Here is a 14332-nt window from a genome sequence, read left to right on the forward strand (position 1 = left end):
TTTTCCCTGCTTCCACCCAGAACCCCTCCAGTCCATTTTCCACATTAGCAGGATCAGGTCTGGTCTGATCATGTCATTTCCCTGCTTAAAACACTCCAGTGGCTTTCCATGGCCTTCACATCCCTGCTTGAGTAAGTCCCTCCTCTCTCACATCCTGCTGCCTTCACCATTCTCTGGTCACAGTAGCCCGTAGGACATCACCTACTATATGCCAAGTGCTTGCTCATCTTTTCTGCCAAGAACCTCTTCCCCTGGTTCTGCATACCACATCCTACCCATTCTTGACATCTCAGCCTAAGCTAACTTTCTCAGAGGTGAGGGTGTTTACTTCCTTCCTAGCACTTATGGCAAGCTTTATTTTTGTTCATGGTTTGTCTCCTGCCCCAGAATACAGGTATCATAGGGGTGGGGATTTTGTCTTGTATATGCATGTAGTAGGCACTTATTATTTAATAAGTATTTATCAAGTTAACAAGTAAACCAGTAAGTCAGTTTTTGGTTTAAAACCCTACAGAGTCTTCCTAGCACCTTTCAGGTAGAATCCAAAAATCATAAGTTATCCTAACAAGATCCTTGTGATCTCAGAGTTCCCATCTTAGTTCAGCAGTAGCAAACCTGATCATGCAGGTTCCATCCTTGGCCTCATTCATTGGGTTAAGGATCCGGCATTGCCTTGAGCTATGGTGTAGGTAGAAGATGCAGCTCGGATCCCCGAGTTGCTGTGGCTGTGGTGTAGGCCAGCAGCTACAGCTCCAATTCACCTCCTAGCTTGGGAACCTCCACAAGCACCCTAAAAAGACACACACAAAAAAGATCCTTGTGACCTCATCACCAACCCATTATGAACCCTTCTCCCCCTCTCATTCAAACTGTTCCTACTACAGCACATCCGGGGTCTTGTGCTGGGGCCATTTTCTCCAACACCACTCCTTGAACCACCTCCAAAGAAGCCAGCTCCTCCACTTAGTTAATTCCACCTCACTCTTAAGGTGTTTTTAGTCACTTCCTCACAACATTGTAAGTCACCTATACTCTAATCTCATTTTTAAAAAAATAATCACTTCCTCAAAACCAGGTTAGAGTCCTTTAGTACAGGCTCCCATGGTACCTTTGCCATCAATTTTTTTAGAGATCTAGTCCTTCTAGATAAGGGGTTACCACACTAGGGCTCCTGCATGAAATTAGACCACCCCCATTCAATTAGGTATTGTTTTTGTCTGCTTTTGTGTACAGTGACAGATCTGGCCCCCTGTGCTAGAGCAGGAGCTGTATGCGCCCCAGTGTGTGTTTCACAAGGCTCAGTAGCTATTACTTCCTCTCTGTATTGCAGAGATTCTGAACCTAGTTACGTATCTTGTTTCTGCTCCTCTTTTGCCCTTTCCTTGTTCCCTAAGAAAACATGGAAAGAAATGGGATAACGAATGTTTTTACTTTTTATGTTAACTGTTATTAACAATAGTGCTTTTTATGCCCTGTTATTGAAAAGATTCTAAGACTGTTACTTCTTAGAGTGCATGTTAAAATGATTTTAGGTAGAATTAACATTTTCTGTAATCTACCATCTTGATGTGATTAGGATTTTTCATAACAGAGCTCTGAATCCCAGATTTAAAAGAATTGTCTTATGTGGACTCTGAATGCCTCTGCTTATTAAATTCTTAGGTTTTGAGATTCCAAATTGGGGAGCCACTTGTGAATAGTCTTAGGCTCTTGCTCAAAATGCAGAATGTCTCGTGGTTTATACTCCACACCAGCCTTCTAGGGCTATTCTCCAGACCACTAGGCCCTGTCAAACCTAAGCCTTTACTCATGTTGCCTTTTTTCCAACTTTCTTCTTGACTCCTCTGAACTCAGGCATCACCTTTTCTGAGGCATTCTCTGACCTTTCTTTTCTTACTGCTTTTATAGTTCTTGTGAATAACTGCCATAAAACATTTATCATGCTTTGTCATAGCTTTATTTTACAAGTTTTTTGATACGCTTATGAACACCAGGGTCAAAAGCATGTTTAACTCATTTTTATATACCCAGGTCCCAGCACAGGCCTTGACCCAAGGAGGGGGGAAATTGATAGTAAATGTTAATTGAAGCTGCCAGTGGAGGGAATTAACTAACATTTCTTTTTTGTTATGGTCTCCTTTTAATTGCCTGCTACATTGTCTTGTTCAAAGGAAGGGACTGCAGAGGGACTCCCCTGTGGCAATCTGATCCCAGCTCCATTCCTCTTCCAGAGAATGTCATGGTAACCACCAGCCTCTCCCTCTGCGCCACATCTTGTACTGCAGCTGTGCTTCCTCCTGGAGAAACTTTCTCCTTTCATCATCCCACTCCCCTTCTAGACCTATTTCAGTAGTAATTTTAATTTACAATCTGAACATGGGGGAAATTCAAGACAAACTACATCAGGCTCATCTCAGAAACCATACATTAATATTAATCATATACCAATAAATGTGGTTTTGTTCTGGAATAGTTGTTCCTTGCCAGCCTTAGCCTGCAGTGCTGCTGCAGCGCCCTCTGCACATCTAGCTCCTCCAAGGTGCAGTAAGTCAGAATTGCTTCTGGCACAGCCTCTTTTAACTGGAAGTCTTGACAATGAGCTAGATTGGAGCCATTCCCCAGCAATAGCACAGCATGTGCTTTATGGCTAACCTAGTGAACTGAACAGGAGGAAAGCTACATGCAGCAGAGTACCAGCTGCCCCCAGAACAGAAGAAAGCTGTTGTTTTCATCAGGTAGGCTGTCCGTTTTTCTCTGCTAAGAGGCTGTAGGGCATCTGGTCTGGAGGAGCTGGCATTTAGTTTAAAGATGTTGAGCCCTTACAAGACTGAGTTTGTGAGTCTGATAGCCTAATTAAAGCCAGCTATGTGTGGGGGCTGCTGTACTCAAATCTATTTTTAATGGCTCAGTTCAGGCCTGAACAGGAGCAGTATTAAAATTAGAGCACCACATTTAATTGGGAGAAGTTTTAGATATTCACTCTTGGCCATACTCAAGCTAGATGACCTTAAGGATACAGATTTGGGGGGAAAGAGGCATTAATCTAACCCAAAGATTCCTGTATCACCACCCTGTGGGACCTATGCAATGGTGTAGTTTAGTGGTTCTCAGGATCCCTTTATACTCATAAAAATAATTTAGGATTTTGAAGACTTTCTGTTTGTGTGGATTATATCTACTAATGTTTATGAGATTATATATACATATACATGAGATTTATATATACATATACGTTTAATTTTAGAAATTAAAATCAATAGGTTTTAATTGATTTTAACTTAGTAATGCCATTTTCAGTACACAAGTACATCAACAACAAGGTGAAGTTACATGCCTTAACCTTACACAATGCTGTATAACAATTACAGTTGAACCTTGAACAATGCAGGGTTTGGGGTGCTGGCCCCCCTCTCCTCCCACAACCTGGGTACTGCCGTCTCTGCCTCAAAAACAAGGGACTTGATAAGTGATAAATTCTTCACCCAAGAGCAGGAAGCTGAAACAATTGGTTCTTTTGATTCCACATACTGTGATCTCAAATTGAACACAAACCTTTTCCTACTTTTAATTTAAAAATCTGTAAAATGAAAATGCGGGTACTATATTTATTTACTGGGAGAAAATACACACACAAGTGGACTTACACAGTTCAAATTCATGTTGTTTGAGGGTCAGTTTTATGTCTTAGTTAAACTGAGAAACAAAAAATAGGCCCTCTACATTTTAACATAAATACCACATTTTATGAAAAATAAGTATAATCTTAAAAAAAAAAAAGTAACGAGAAGAGTAGCATTGTTTTGCTTTTTGGGGGGTTGTTGTTGCAAATCCTTTTAATGTCTGCCTTAGTAGAGTAATACTAGATTCTCATATCTGCTTCTGCATTCAGTCTGTTGTGATACTACATGTCATATAACCTCTGGAAAACTCCTCTGGAGGGTGATCCCTGGACCAGACTTTGAGAACTACTGGTATAATAGAAACAGCTGTTTCTTTGGAGTCAGACAGACCTTAACCCAGATCTTAGCTCTTGCAATTGACAATTTTAGTGCCTTGAAGAAGGTGACTTCATCTCTGAGTCTATTTCCTCGTTTGTTGAATGGAGAGAGAAGTATGCTGTCACTCATAGACAGTGTAGAGGTCAATAGGTTATCAGGTGTCTGGAATTTGGTAGGTGTGCAATTAATATTATTTCTTGGGGCACTTTTTTTTTTCTTTTTTCTTTTTAGGGCCGCACCCGCAGCATATGGAGGTTCCCAGGCTGGGGGTCGAATCAGAGCTACAGCTGCCAGCCACAGCCACAGCAATGCCACATCCGAGCTGTGTCTGCAACCTACACCACAACTCACAACGCCAGATCCTTAACCCGTTGACGAGGCCAGGGATCGAACTGCCAACCTCATGGTTCCTAGTCAGATTTGTTTCCGCTGCACCACAACTGGAACTCCCAAGTGCACTTTTTAAAAAATTGCTTAACATACCCAGGAAAAGCCTATATTAGTTTTGGTTGGGTTTTGTGACTTGTTTTCCAGTTCTCTTCCTGTGTCTGCTCTGCTCATGTATCATAATACATAAAGTTATTTTATGTTCCTTATTTGCCCTCTACTGGAGTCAACTCCTTGAGAACATGCAATCCTGTTTCTTTTCTAATCCCCAGCTCCTAGCAGAGTGTTTGTAGTTGGTAGGCATTCAGTACAGTTTGAAAAGAATGGCATCTGAAACCTCAGCCTAAAATTGAACATAAAACCATACCATTGACCCTCCCTTTCCGCCAGAACCTTCAGGTTTTTTTCCTTGAGCACAGTTAATCCTAATTTGTTTTGGTATCAGTTGTTATCAATCAGTAAGGATAATTTTCAGGAGAATGAGAGCCACAGATTTTAAGGCTCCTTCTAGAGCATAAGCCATTTGAGATAGCCGTTAGCCACCTTCTCTCCAGTCCCACTGCCGTCTTTGACTGGGAAGACGTGGAACAGTAAGTAACTTATTTAATAGATTCTTAGCAGTTTCTCTTTTGCATAGAACACCTAGTGGGATGATACAGCTTATCTGGTACAAAATCATAAAGGGCACTTCAACTGGATGTGGTCTCCACCTTCCAAAAGCTTATAGTCTAAGTGGAGAAAATGGACCATAATTCAGGACAGGGTGAGGAATGGTCCTGAGTTCATCAGTAGCTAGCTTCAGAATTCCAGAGTGGAATCCTGATGATATGATTTGTGTGATGTGTGCCGTGCTTTTTTTTTTTTTGCCATTTCTTGGGCCGCTTCCGCGGCATATGGAGGTTCCCAGGCTAGGGGTCGAATCGGAGCTGTAGCCACCAGCCTACGCCAGAGCCACAGCAACGCAGGATCCGAGCCGAGTCTGCAATCTACACCACAGCTCACGGCAACACCGGATCGTTAACCCACTGAGCAAGGGCAGGGATCGAACCCTCAACCTCATGGTTCCTAGTCAGATTCGTTAACCACTGCGCCACGACGGGAACTCCTGCCGTGCTTTTAAAAGCACAGGGAATTCCATGTCGTGGTTCTTTGGTTCTCCACTGCCATTTCTGGGCTTTGGATGCATCTGACAGCAGGGAAATAGAAGACAAAGTTGGAATTGGTTGGTACAAAATTACAGACTGCTAAGGAAAATTAGGCTCAGGCTTCAAATTCAAGCTCCGTTGACATTTATTGAAACAGTAAAACTAGTTTTTTTTCCCCTATGTCATGTAATATTCTCAATTACCTTGTGAGGTAGGTAGTGCTGTTACTATTTTCCAGATGAAGAGATTGATATTCAAGCACATTCAATAATTTGCTTATGTGGAGTTCCCATCGTGGCGCAGCAGAAACAAATCCAACTAGGAACCATGCGGTTGCGGGTTCAATCCCTGGCCTCGCTCAGTGGGTTAAGGATCCGGCGTTGCTGTGAGCTGTGGTGTAGGTCACAGATGCGGCTTGGATCTGGCGTTGCTGTGGCTGTGGTATAGGCCAGCAGCTATAGCTCCTATTAGACCTCTAGCCCAAGAACCTCCATATGCTGTGGGTGCGGCCCTAAAAATACAAAAAAATAATAATAACAATTTGCTTGTGTTTATACATATTCACTATATGGCAGGACCAGGATTTGATCTCTACTCTACAGTAGAGATCAAATCCATAGTCTACAGCCCAGCAACCTTTGCCTTTTACTGTATTACCTCTTTTGTGTGTGTGTGTGTCTTTTTGCCTTTTCTGAGGCCGCTCCCTCGGCATGTGGAGGTTCCCAGGCTAGGGGTCTAATCGGAGCCGTAGCCACCAGCCTACGCCAGAGCCACAGCAACACAGGATCTGAGCTGCGTCTGCAACCTACACCAACAGCTCATGGCAACGCCAGATCCTTAACCCACTGAGCAAGGGCAGGGATCGAACCCGCAACCTCATGGTTCCTAGGCAGAATCGTTAACCACTGTGCCACGACGGGAACTCCTATATTACTTTTAATTTGTAGGCCAGGAAAGTCTCTTTCAAAATGTTTGTCTTTTGGGGGGGTAATTGGCACAATGGAGTTATGGTTCTAATGTTTCTAAAGAGGCCCCTTCTCCACCTCGATCCTCCCAACCAGCACTCACACAAGTGGGCTCAAGTTCATGAAATGTTGCTTAAGCTATTGAAAAAGATTTTCCTTTTGAAGCTGCCAGTAGCCAAGTATAGTGTTTATGAAAGTTCCTGCCGTTAAGCTGGCACCTAATTATTGTTTCCCAAACTTAGGAATGAGTCATGTCATCTCATTCCTACCATATCCTCACTTATATAATTATTCCTTCACGAATTTCTTTCCTTGTCTGCCCATTTCTGCCCCCAAATGGTAAGTGAGATAAAGCTCATTGGATAAGCAAGATGGTATATACACAGAAGTCCAGTATAATTGCAATTTTTAAAGTACATATGAGAGGAGCAACTGTGGGAGGCATGGGTAATGGAAGAGCTGGAGCCGTCTGAGTCTTCTCCCCTCCCAGGTGGAAATGACTGGGCAGAGTAGTGGCACGTAGCTGAAGTGGAAATGTTTAAGAACCCTCTGTCTCCCTTTCTTCCCTAGTCATCTCCAGGCAGGCCGTGAGAAGCTGCAGAAATGTCTGATTTTGTGGAAAGCGAGGCTGAAGAATCAGAGGAAGAATACAATGATGAAGGCGAGGTGGTGCCCCGGGTCACCAAGAAATTTGTAGAAGAGGAGGATGATGGTGAGGAAGCCCCAGCCTCAAGCTTCTCCCCACTATTGCTAAGCTTTGGATAGTTGGATTCTTGCTGATGAGAGGCTCAGGCTGAGCACAGAAGTTGTCACACATGAGGTACCGGCTTGAGAATTTTCAGTCATTCATAGAAAAAATATTTACTGTGCAACTGCCTGCTGTGTGCCAAGCACTGTGCCTAGAACTAGAACTACAAAATAAAGACCCAGCTAGCTCAGAGTTTACATTAGTGAGAAGGAACAGACAGTGAGCCAGTAAATAAATACGTAGGTGGTGTTCTGCTCTCTTAGAGACCTGGGAGTGTTGGTGTTTGCGCACCCAGTTTCCTGTTTCTCTGCCCAGTCCCAATCTTTAGGATCATCATCAGAGTAGGAACCATGAAATGACTCTAGAGGTGGAAAGGAAATGTAAGCTTTGTCAGAAACGTTATGGCTAAAAGAAGAAACATAGCTACTGAGTTTATAATCTGAGAGGAAAACGAAAGTTATTGGTGGCTGTAAAGCCTCTGGTAATCATTTTGAAGAGCCAGGTTAATTAGGAAGTTCATTTTGCCTAAAGATGGAAGATGAATGTGGAAAAGAGAAACTTTTCCAGAAGGTGCTGTTCGAAGTCAGTGGTCCTGTTTGTGCATCTTTAGATGAGGCAGAGAGTTAACACAGCATCCAGGTCATTAGGTTCAGGGCAGATGAGAAATAACAGTGAAGCAGGTGGCCCTGCCCCAGCCCCAGCCTGTTTCCCAAACTGCGTGCCTCAAACATGCATGTTTTCCAGATGAGGAGGAAGAGGAGGAGAACCTAGATGATCAGGATGAGCAAGGAAACTTGAAAGGCTTTATCAATGACGACGATGATGAAGACGAAGGGGAGGAGGATGAGGGTAGTGACTCCGGTGATTCAGAAGATGATGTTGGCCACAAGAAGAGAAAACGCAGTGAGTAGCCTCTCCTCAGGTCACGTGAGGCTGGGGTGGAAGCCGCAGCGGGAAGGAACCTCCGCGTCACTGTGGGTACCACTTTGTCTTCTCTAGCATCTTTTGATGACCGCCTGGAGGATGATGATTTTGATCTCATTGAGGAGAATTTGGGTGTCAAAGTCAAAAGAGGAGTAAGTGTCTTTCTTTGTCTCTATCCTTGGGGCAGAAAGAAGCCCCTAAAATTCAGTGACTCCGGGTGGGGAGGCGCATTGAGAACAGCTGGGGAATGGCAGAGAGAACATGGTTCCGTGTCATCGTACTGTGGAGCCCAGCTCTGGATGCCTGTTAAAGACTTGTCGAAGTTTCCAGGGTAGCCTTGGGGCATCACTTGTGTTCTTTGCCACCTCCCTCGTCATCGTAATTGTGGAAGGAAAACAGGAATGTGACTGGAGAGAGGTGTTACTAAGCCAGTCCCCTCAGACCCTGATGAGGCGGGTTTTCCACCCCTAGCAAAAATACCGACGTGTCAAAAAAATGTCAGACGATGAGGACGACGACGAGGAGGAATATGGCAAGGAGGAACATGAAAAAGAAGCTATTGCAGAGGAGATCTTCCAGGATGGGGAGGGGGAAGAAGGCCAGGAGGCCATTGAGGCCCCCATGGCTCCTCCAGAAGAGGAGGAGGAAGATGATGAAGAGTCAGGTATGTGGCATCAGGCAGGGAAGCCAATTTTGGGGAGGACGTTGGGGTTTCCTACCCCAAGGAACAGAATGGGAACTGATCTTCAGCTATAGGTCCCAGCCACACAGAAGTTTCTTTCCAGGAGCCTCTGTCTTCTCTCCTCAGTGGCCACTCCTAGTGGGAACTAAAGCCTTTCAGTCCTGGCCCGTCCCCGGCCTCTGGGCCCTGACCTCTCCCTTCTCTACCCAGACATTGACGACTTCATTGTGGACGATGATGGACAACCACTGAAAAAACCCAAGTGGCGCAAAAAGCTTCCTGGATACACAGATGCGTGAGTAGGGTTTGGTGCAAGGTTGCGATAAGGGCATCTCAGCGGACCCAGTCAGAATAGCTCTGCATTGTAGAGCCACTGGGATGAGGGTGGAGTCACACATGGGCAAGGCTCCAGCCTCTCTCTACTTTGTATATTAGTCTTCTAAATATAATTTTGATGGAAGAAAGCTTTTGCTCTGAGGGAATACTATAGTGTCTTAGGAGAAGATGGATTCACTGAGCATGATATGGACCCATCTGCCCTATTGCTGTTTGATCCTTGTCACTGGCTCATGTCAGAGATGGGCTTTTTGCCTTTTTTTTTTTTTTTTTGCCACACTCATGGCATGTGGAAGTTCCCAGACTAGGGATAGAACCAGTGCCACAGCAGTGACAATGCCAGATCTTTAACCTACTGAGCCACTGGGGAACTCCAAGATGAGGTGTGTTTTTTTGTTTGTTTGTTTGTTTGTTTGTTTTCCAGAGTTCCCCGTCGTGGCTCAGTGGTTAACAAATCCGATTAGGAACCATGAGGTTGCGGGTACGATCCCTGGCCTTGCTCAGTGGGTTAAGGATCTGGTATTGCTGTGAGCTGTGGTGTAGGTTGCAGACGCGGCTCGGATCCCGTGTTGCTGTGGCTCTGGAGTAGGCCGGCGGCTACAGCTCTGATCCGACCCCTAGCCTGGGAACTTCCATATGCTGTGGGAGCGGCCCAAGAAATGGCCAAAAGACAAAAAATAAAAAATAAAATAAAAGTAATAGTTTCCCCAGAAATATCCCCCAGCTAAGCCATTAGTCCATAGTGAATATGCTTTTTTTGCTTACCTTTCCCTTAACTTTCTTAGCTCTCTAGGGGAGGTAAAGGATCTCTGAGGAGGCTGCATTTCTCTCCTCTCACTGGAACCCGGGCCAACTGCCTTTTGGTCTCGTTCACAGGGCCCTGCAAGAAGCCCAGGAGATTTTCGGCGTGGACTTTGACTACGATGAGTTTGAGAAATACAATGAGTATGATGAAGAACTGGAGGAAGAATACGAGTATGAGGACGATGAGGCTGAGGGTGAGATCCGGGTACGTCCCAAGAAGACCACCAAGAAACGTGTGAGCCGCAGGAGCATCTTCGAGATGTACGAGCCCAGCGAGCTGGAAAGCAGCCATCTCACAGATCAGGACAATGAAATCCGAGCCACTGACCTGCCTGAGAGGTTCCAGGTAAGGAAGCACCAGCCTCTGTCCTGCTCACCCATCATCACCTGCCCTGACCCTCCTTGGTATGAGGATTATAGCAGAGGAATAATCTAGCAACAGCTGATAGCAGATGGTACATAGGAAGTTGGCTTTGAACCCCATCTGACCTGGAGTTGAAGGAGTCCAGCTCAACATACTCTCATGTAGCTTACGGTTCCTGAAACGGCACTCTTTAGCAAGTGTATGACAAGCCTACTTCTTGCCAGACATGCTCTTCCGGGTACTGGAAATGTGCACCTGTAGAGCACACAGTTTGACCAGAAGTAGTGTTTTTCCTGTGAGATATAAAGTCCGTCTCATGCTGTTGTCTTGTCCCTTACAGCTCCGTTCCATCCCAGTAAAGGGGGCTGAAGATGATGAACTGGAAGAAGAGGCTGACTGGATCTACAGGAATGCCTTTGCCACACCAACCATTTCTCTGCAGGTACCAAAAAAAAAAAGATCTTTATGTACATGTACGTGTGTGTGTGTGTAATATTTATGTATATATTTCATATTCACATAGAAATATACATATGTATATTTTTGGTCATGCCCACATTGTGTGGAAGGTCCCAGGCCAGGGATCAGACCCCTGCCACAGCAGCGACCCAAGTCTCTGCAGTGAGCAGTGACACCAGGTCCTTAACCCACTGCTCCACAGGGAACCACCAAAAAAAGATCCTGTGTTTTCCCATGAACCAGAAGCCACTTCATCTGGATGAGGAGCTGCTCCTCTCCTGCCCCAAACCGCTGTGGGCCTAGTCCAGAACAGCATGTGTGCATGAGGGTGTATGAAGGAGATTTTTCTAGATTTCATCTAAGAAGGTCATCCTGTGACAAGAAGCAGTGTCCTGTGTCGTCGGACAAAACAAGTAATGGAGTCATTGCTGTTCTTTATTTTCCAACTGTAGGAAAGCTGTGATTACCTAGACCGAGGGCAGCCAACCAGCAGCTTCAGTCGAAAAGGGCCCAGCACAATTCAGAAGATTAAAGAAGCCCTGGGCTTCATGCGAAATCAGCATTTTGAGGTAGCACCTCAAGCTCTGTTGGCCCGTTGGTTAGCACTTCAACTAGGGGGTGAGGAAAGGGTGGCTTCTGAGTCAGGTGGGGAGCCCCCTTCTCCTGTCCTTGGCAGTAGTCCCTTGAGTCCAGAGGTGTGAGGATCATAGACTAATGATCAGGAGAACAGTGCTACCGGTTTGCAACATTATCTTCCCCTGTCAGGGGACAGCATGTGGCCTTGATGGCCCTGTGAGGGAGGCCAAGACTGTTGAATTTCTTGAAGCTGTTTATGCCTCTAGCAAAGGGGATCCTTGCAGATCTTTCCTCTCTGGCTGACTGCTGTGTCCTTGCTACCCTAGGTGCCTTTCATTGCCTTCTACCGGAAGGAGTATGTGGAGCCCGAATTGCATATCAATGACCTGTGGAGGGTGTGGCAGTGGGATGAAAAGGTAATAGGGATCCATGCCCCTCCAAGGGACTGAGGACTGGACTTGGGAGCCAAGCTCTCCTGTCCTTGTCAGGTGGCAGCCTGAAACCCCAGGCCTGTCAAGCTTCCTCCAGGGTCTCCTGGTAAGGAACAGCATGGCCTTGGGTTTCCAGGGCTGAACTCCAGCTCTTATTGCTGCTCTGTCCTGTCCTAGTGGACCCAGCTGAGGATTCGTAAGGAGAACCTGACACGGCTGTTTGAGAAGATGCAAGCTTATCAGTATGAGCAAATCTCTGCTGATCCTGATAAGCCCCTTGCTGATGGCATCCGGGCTCTGGACACCACTGACATGGAGAGGTAAAATCTGCAGGGTCTATTCCACTAAAGGGAGCCCTCAAATCAAAGGCAGAGGACCCCACCCCCACCCCTCATCCTATTCCAGAGCAGCATAACCTTACAAAATTCTCAGCGTGGGGCCCATCTCTTAGGGACCCAGCTTACTAACATATCAGAAGTGATCTTTCAGGTAAATTCCTGTTTATTCATATTGGTATAAAAGGTTAAGAGGATCAGATCAGAGATCATGTTTGCTTATTTATATGTTTCCTATATGGAAAGCTACATGGGAAACAAACTACAACCAGAAAATAGCTTGGTAAGCTTGTAATCAGAGAGGAATGTGGGAAGGGAGCAGTTAATTCTAGTGGCCAGTGGCATGAAGCTGGGGAGGAGGGACAAGGACTGTCTCCAGGACTTTGAACTTTGCTAGAGAAATGCTGCCTCGTTTGCTTCTCTGCCTTTTTGTTGCCATTTCCAACAGCCTCCAGCCACCACTCATTTAACATATTCCTTCTTTAAGATAACTTGATTGCGATTTAGGTCGTAGTCTGAGGCTATCATGTGTCTCTAATTGGAGAACACAGGCACCCATCCTAGTTGGGATTGCCTCGTGAGAACTGGCCCTCTTGTAGCAAAACTAGGTGACAGTTGAAGTCTTATGTCTCTTCCCTCCAGGCTCAAGGATGTACAGTCAATGGATGAACTGAAAGATGTCTACAATCATTTTCTGCTTTATTATGGTCGTGACATCCCCAAGATGCAGAATGCCGCCAAGGCCAGCCGCAAGAAGCTAAAGCGTGTTAGGGAAGAGGGAGATGAGGAAGGTGAGTGCTAGAAAAGAAAACCCAGAGGCTTGGTGGCCATGGCCTTCTCAAGGATGCCCTTGACTGATTACACTTTGGGGCTTCTCTACATGCGTCAGATCCTTGGGAGTGACTGGAAACTAGAGCACTAACTCAGATCTTTTTCCCAGGTGACGGTGAGGAGGCAGAAGATGAGGAGCAGAGGGGACCAGAGCTCAAGCAGGCTTCCCGCCGAGATATGTACACCATCTGCCAGAGCGCTGGGCTAGGTGATGCCTAAGTTCCCTGCTAGTCACTGGTAATATAGGAAGAGGGCTGCACCCACCCTGCAGGCATGGTCCAGCCTCTCCCATGATACCTGAACACAGGCAGAGAAAGTTCATTCTTTCTTTGGGAGTTCTTTTTTTTTTAATTTTAATTTTTTTGCTTTTGGGGGCCACACCCTCAGCACATGGAAGCTCCCAGGCTAGGGCTCACATCGGAGCTACAGCTGCCCCTTCTGTGCCACAGCCACAGCAATGCTGGATTCAAGACAAGTCTGGGACTACACCACAGCTCACGGCAGTGCCAGATCCCCAACCCACTGAACGAGGCCAGGGATTGAACCCTCAACCTCATGGCTCTTTGTTGGGTTCCTTAACTGCTGAGCCATGAAGGGAACTCCTCTCTGGGAGTTCTTTAAACCGTGACTTCCACATTAGTTCTGAGCCCAGTAGTCACATAGAAAATTTCTGTTTTTTCTGCATCATGACAGTCTGTGAGGTGTTTACGGTCAGTGTTTTCAATGTTCATTGTAAGACATTCTGCTCTTGCTCATTTGGGATCCCTTTAAGGTCTAATACCCAGAATTGCTGCTCTAGACTGAAAGCCAAGGGGTTATTTGACCCACTCTTGCCTTATGTTTCATCCTCCTTTGCTTTAGACGGCCTAGCCAAAAAGTTTGGGCTTACTCCTGAGCAGTTTGGGGAAAACCTCCGGGATAGCTACCAGCGGCATGAGACAGAACAGTTTCCTGCAGAGCCTTTGGAGCTGGCCAAGGATTATGTTTGTAGGTAGGCATGCAGCAGGCAGCTGGCAGGAGGAGGGACCTGAGGGCAAGGATGCCTTCATCGTGCAGCTCCTCCATTTTCCCCACAGTCAGTTCCCTACACCTGAAGCTGTGCTGGAAGGTGCCCGCTACATGGTAGCCCTGCAGATTGCCCGGGAGCCCCTTGTCCGGCAGGTGCTGAGGCAGACTTTCCAGGAGAGAGCCAAGCTCAATATAACCCCCACCAAGAAAGGTAGAAAGGTAAGCCAGTCGAAGGGCTTTGATCCAGCATGTGATTCAGTTGTGTTTGAACTGACTCCTCTGCCTTCGTGCTTGGCTGAGCCGTCTGCCTGAGAGCAGAGAGGCAGTCTTTTTGCCCAG

General features: G+C 45.9%; 1 protein-coding gene across 1 annotated transcript in view; it reads left to right on the forward strand.

Annotated features, from left to right (window-relative positions):
• SUPT6H (SPT6 homolog, histone chaperone and transcription elongation factor) overlaps nt 1-14332 on the forward strand; it is a 33609-nt gene that overhangs the window by 2574 nt on the left and 16703 nt on the right. Inside the window, exons 2-15 of the mRNA XM_021067480.2 lie at nt 7066-7207; nt 7988-8146; nt 8243-8319; nt 8639-8831; nt 9060-9144; nt 10062-10335; nt 10694-10795; nt 11265-11381; nt 11715-11804; nt 11997-12139; nt 12797-12945; nt 13095-13193; nt 13847-13976; nt 14062-14212. Of these exons, the coding sequence (XP_020923139.2) occupies nt 7099-7207; nt 7988-8146; nt 8243-8319; nt 8639-8831; nt 9060-9144; nt 10062-10335; nt 10694-10795; nt 11265-11381; nt 11715-11804; nt 11997-12139; nt 12797-12945; nt 13095-13193; nt 13847-13976; nt 14062-14212 (1878 nt within the window). The 5' untranslated portion in view covers nt 7066-7098. The remainder of the gene's footprint in view (nt 1-7065; nt 7208-7987; nt 8147-8242; nt 8320-8638; nt 8832-9059; nt 9145-10061; nt 10336-10693; nt 10796-11264; nt 11382-11714; nt 11805-11996; nt 12140-12796; nt 12946-13094; nt 13194-13846; nt 13977-14061; nt 14213-14332) is intronic.

This window comes from Sus scrofa, chromosome 12 (genome assembly GCF_054392235.1).
Source record: "Sus scrofa isolate SSC_HxYL_T2T_F1_AM1 chromosome 12, Sscrofa_HxYL_maternal_Yorkshire_Landrace_v2.0, whole genome shotgun sequence".
Taxonomy (NCBI): domain Eukaryota; kingdom Metazoa; phylum Chordata; class Mammalia; order Artiodactyla; family Suidae; genus Sus; species Sus scrofa.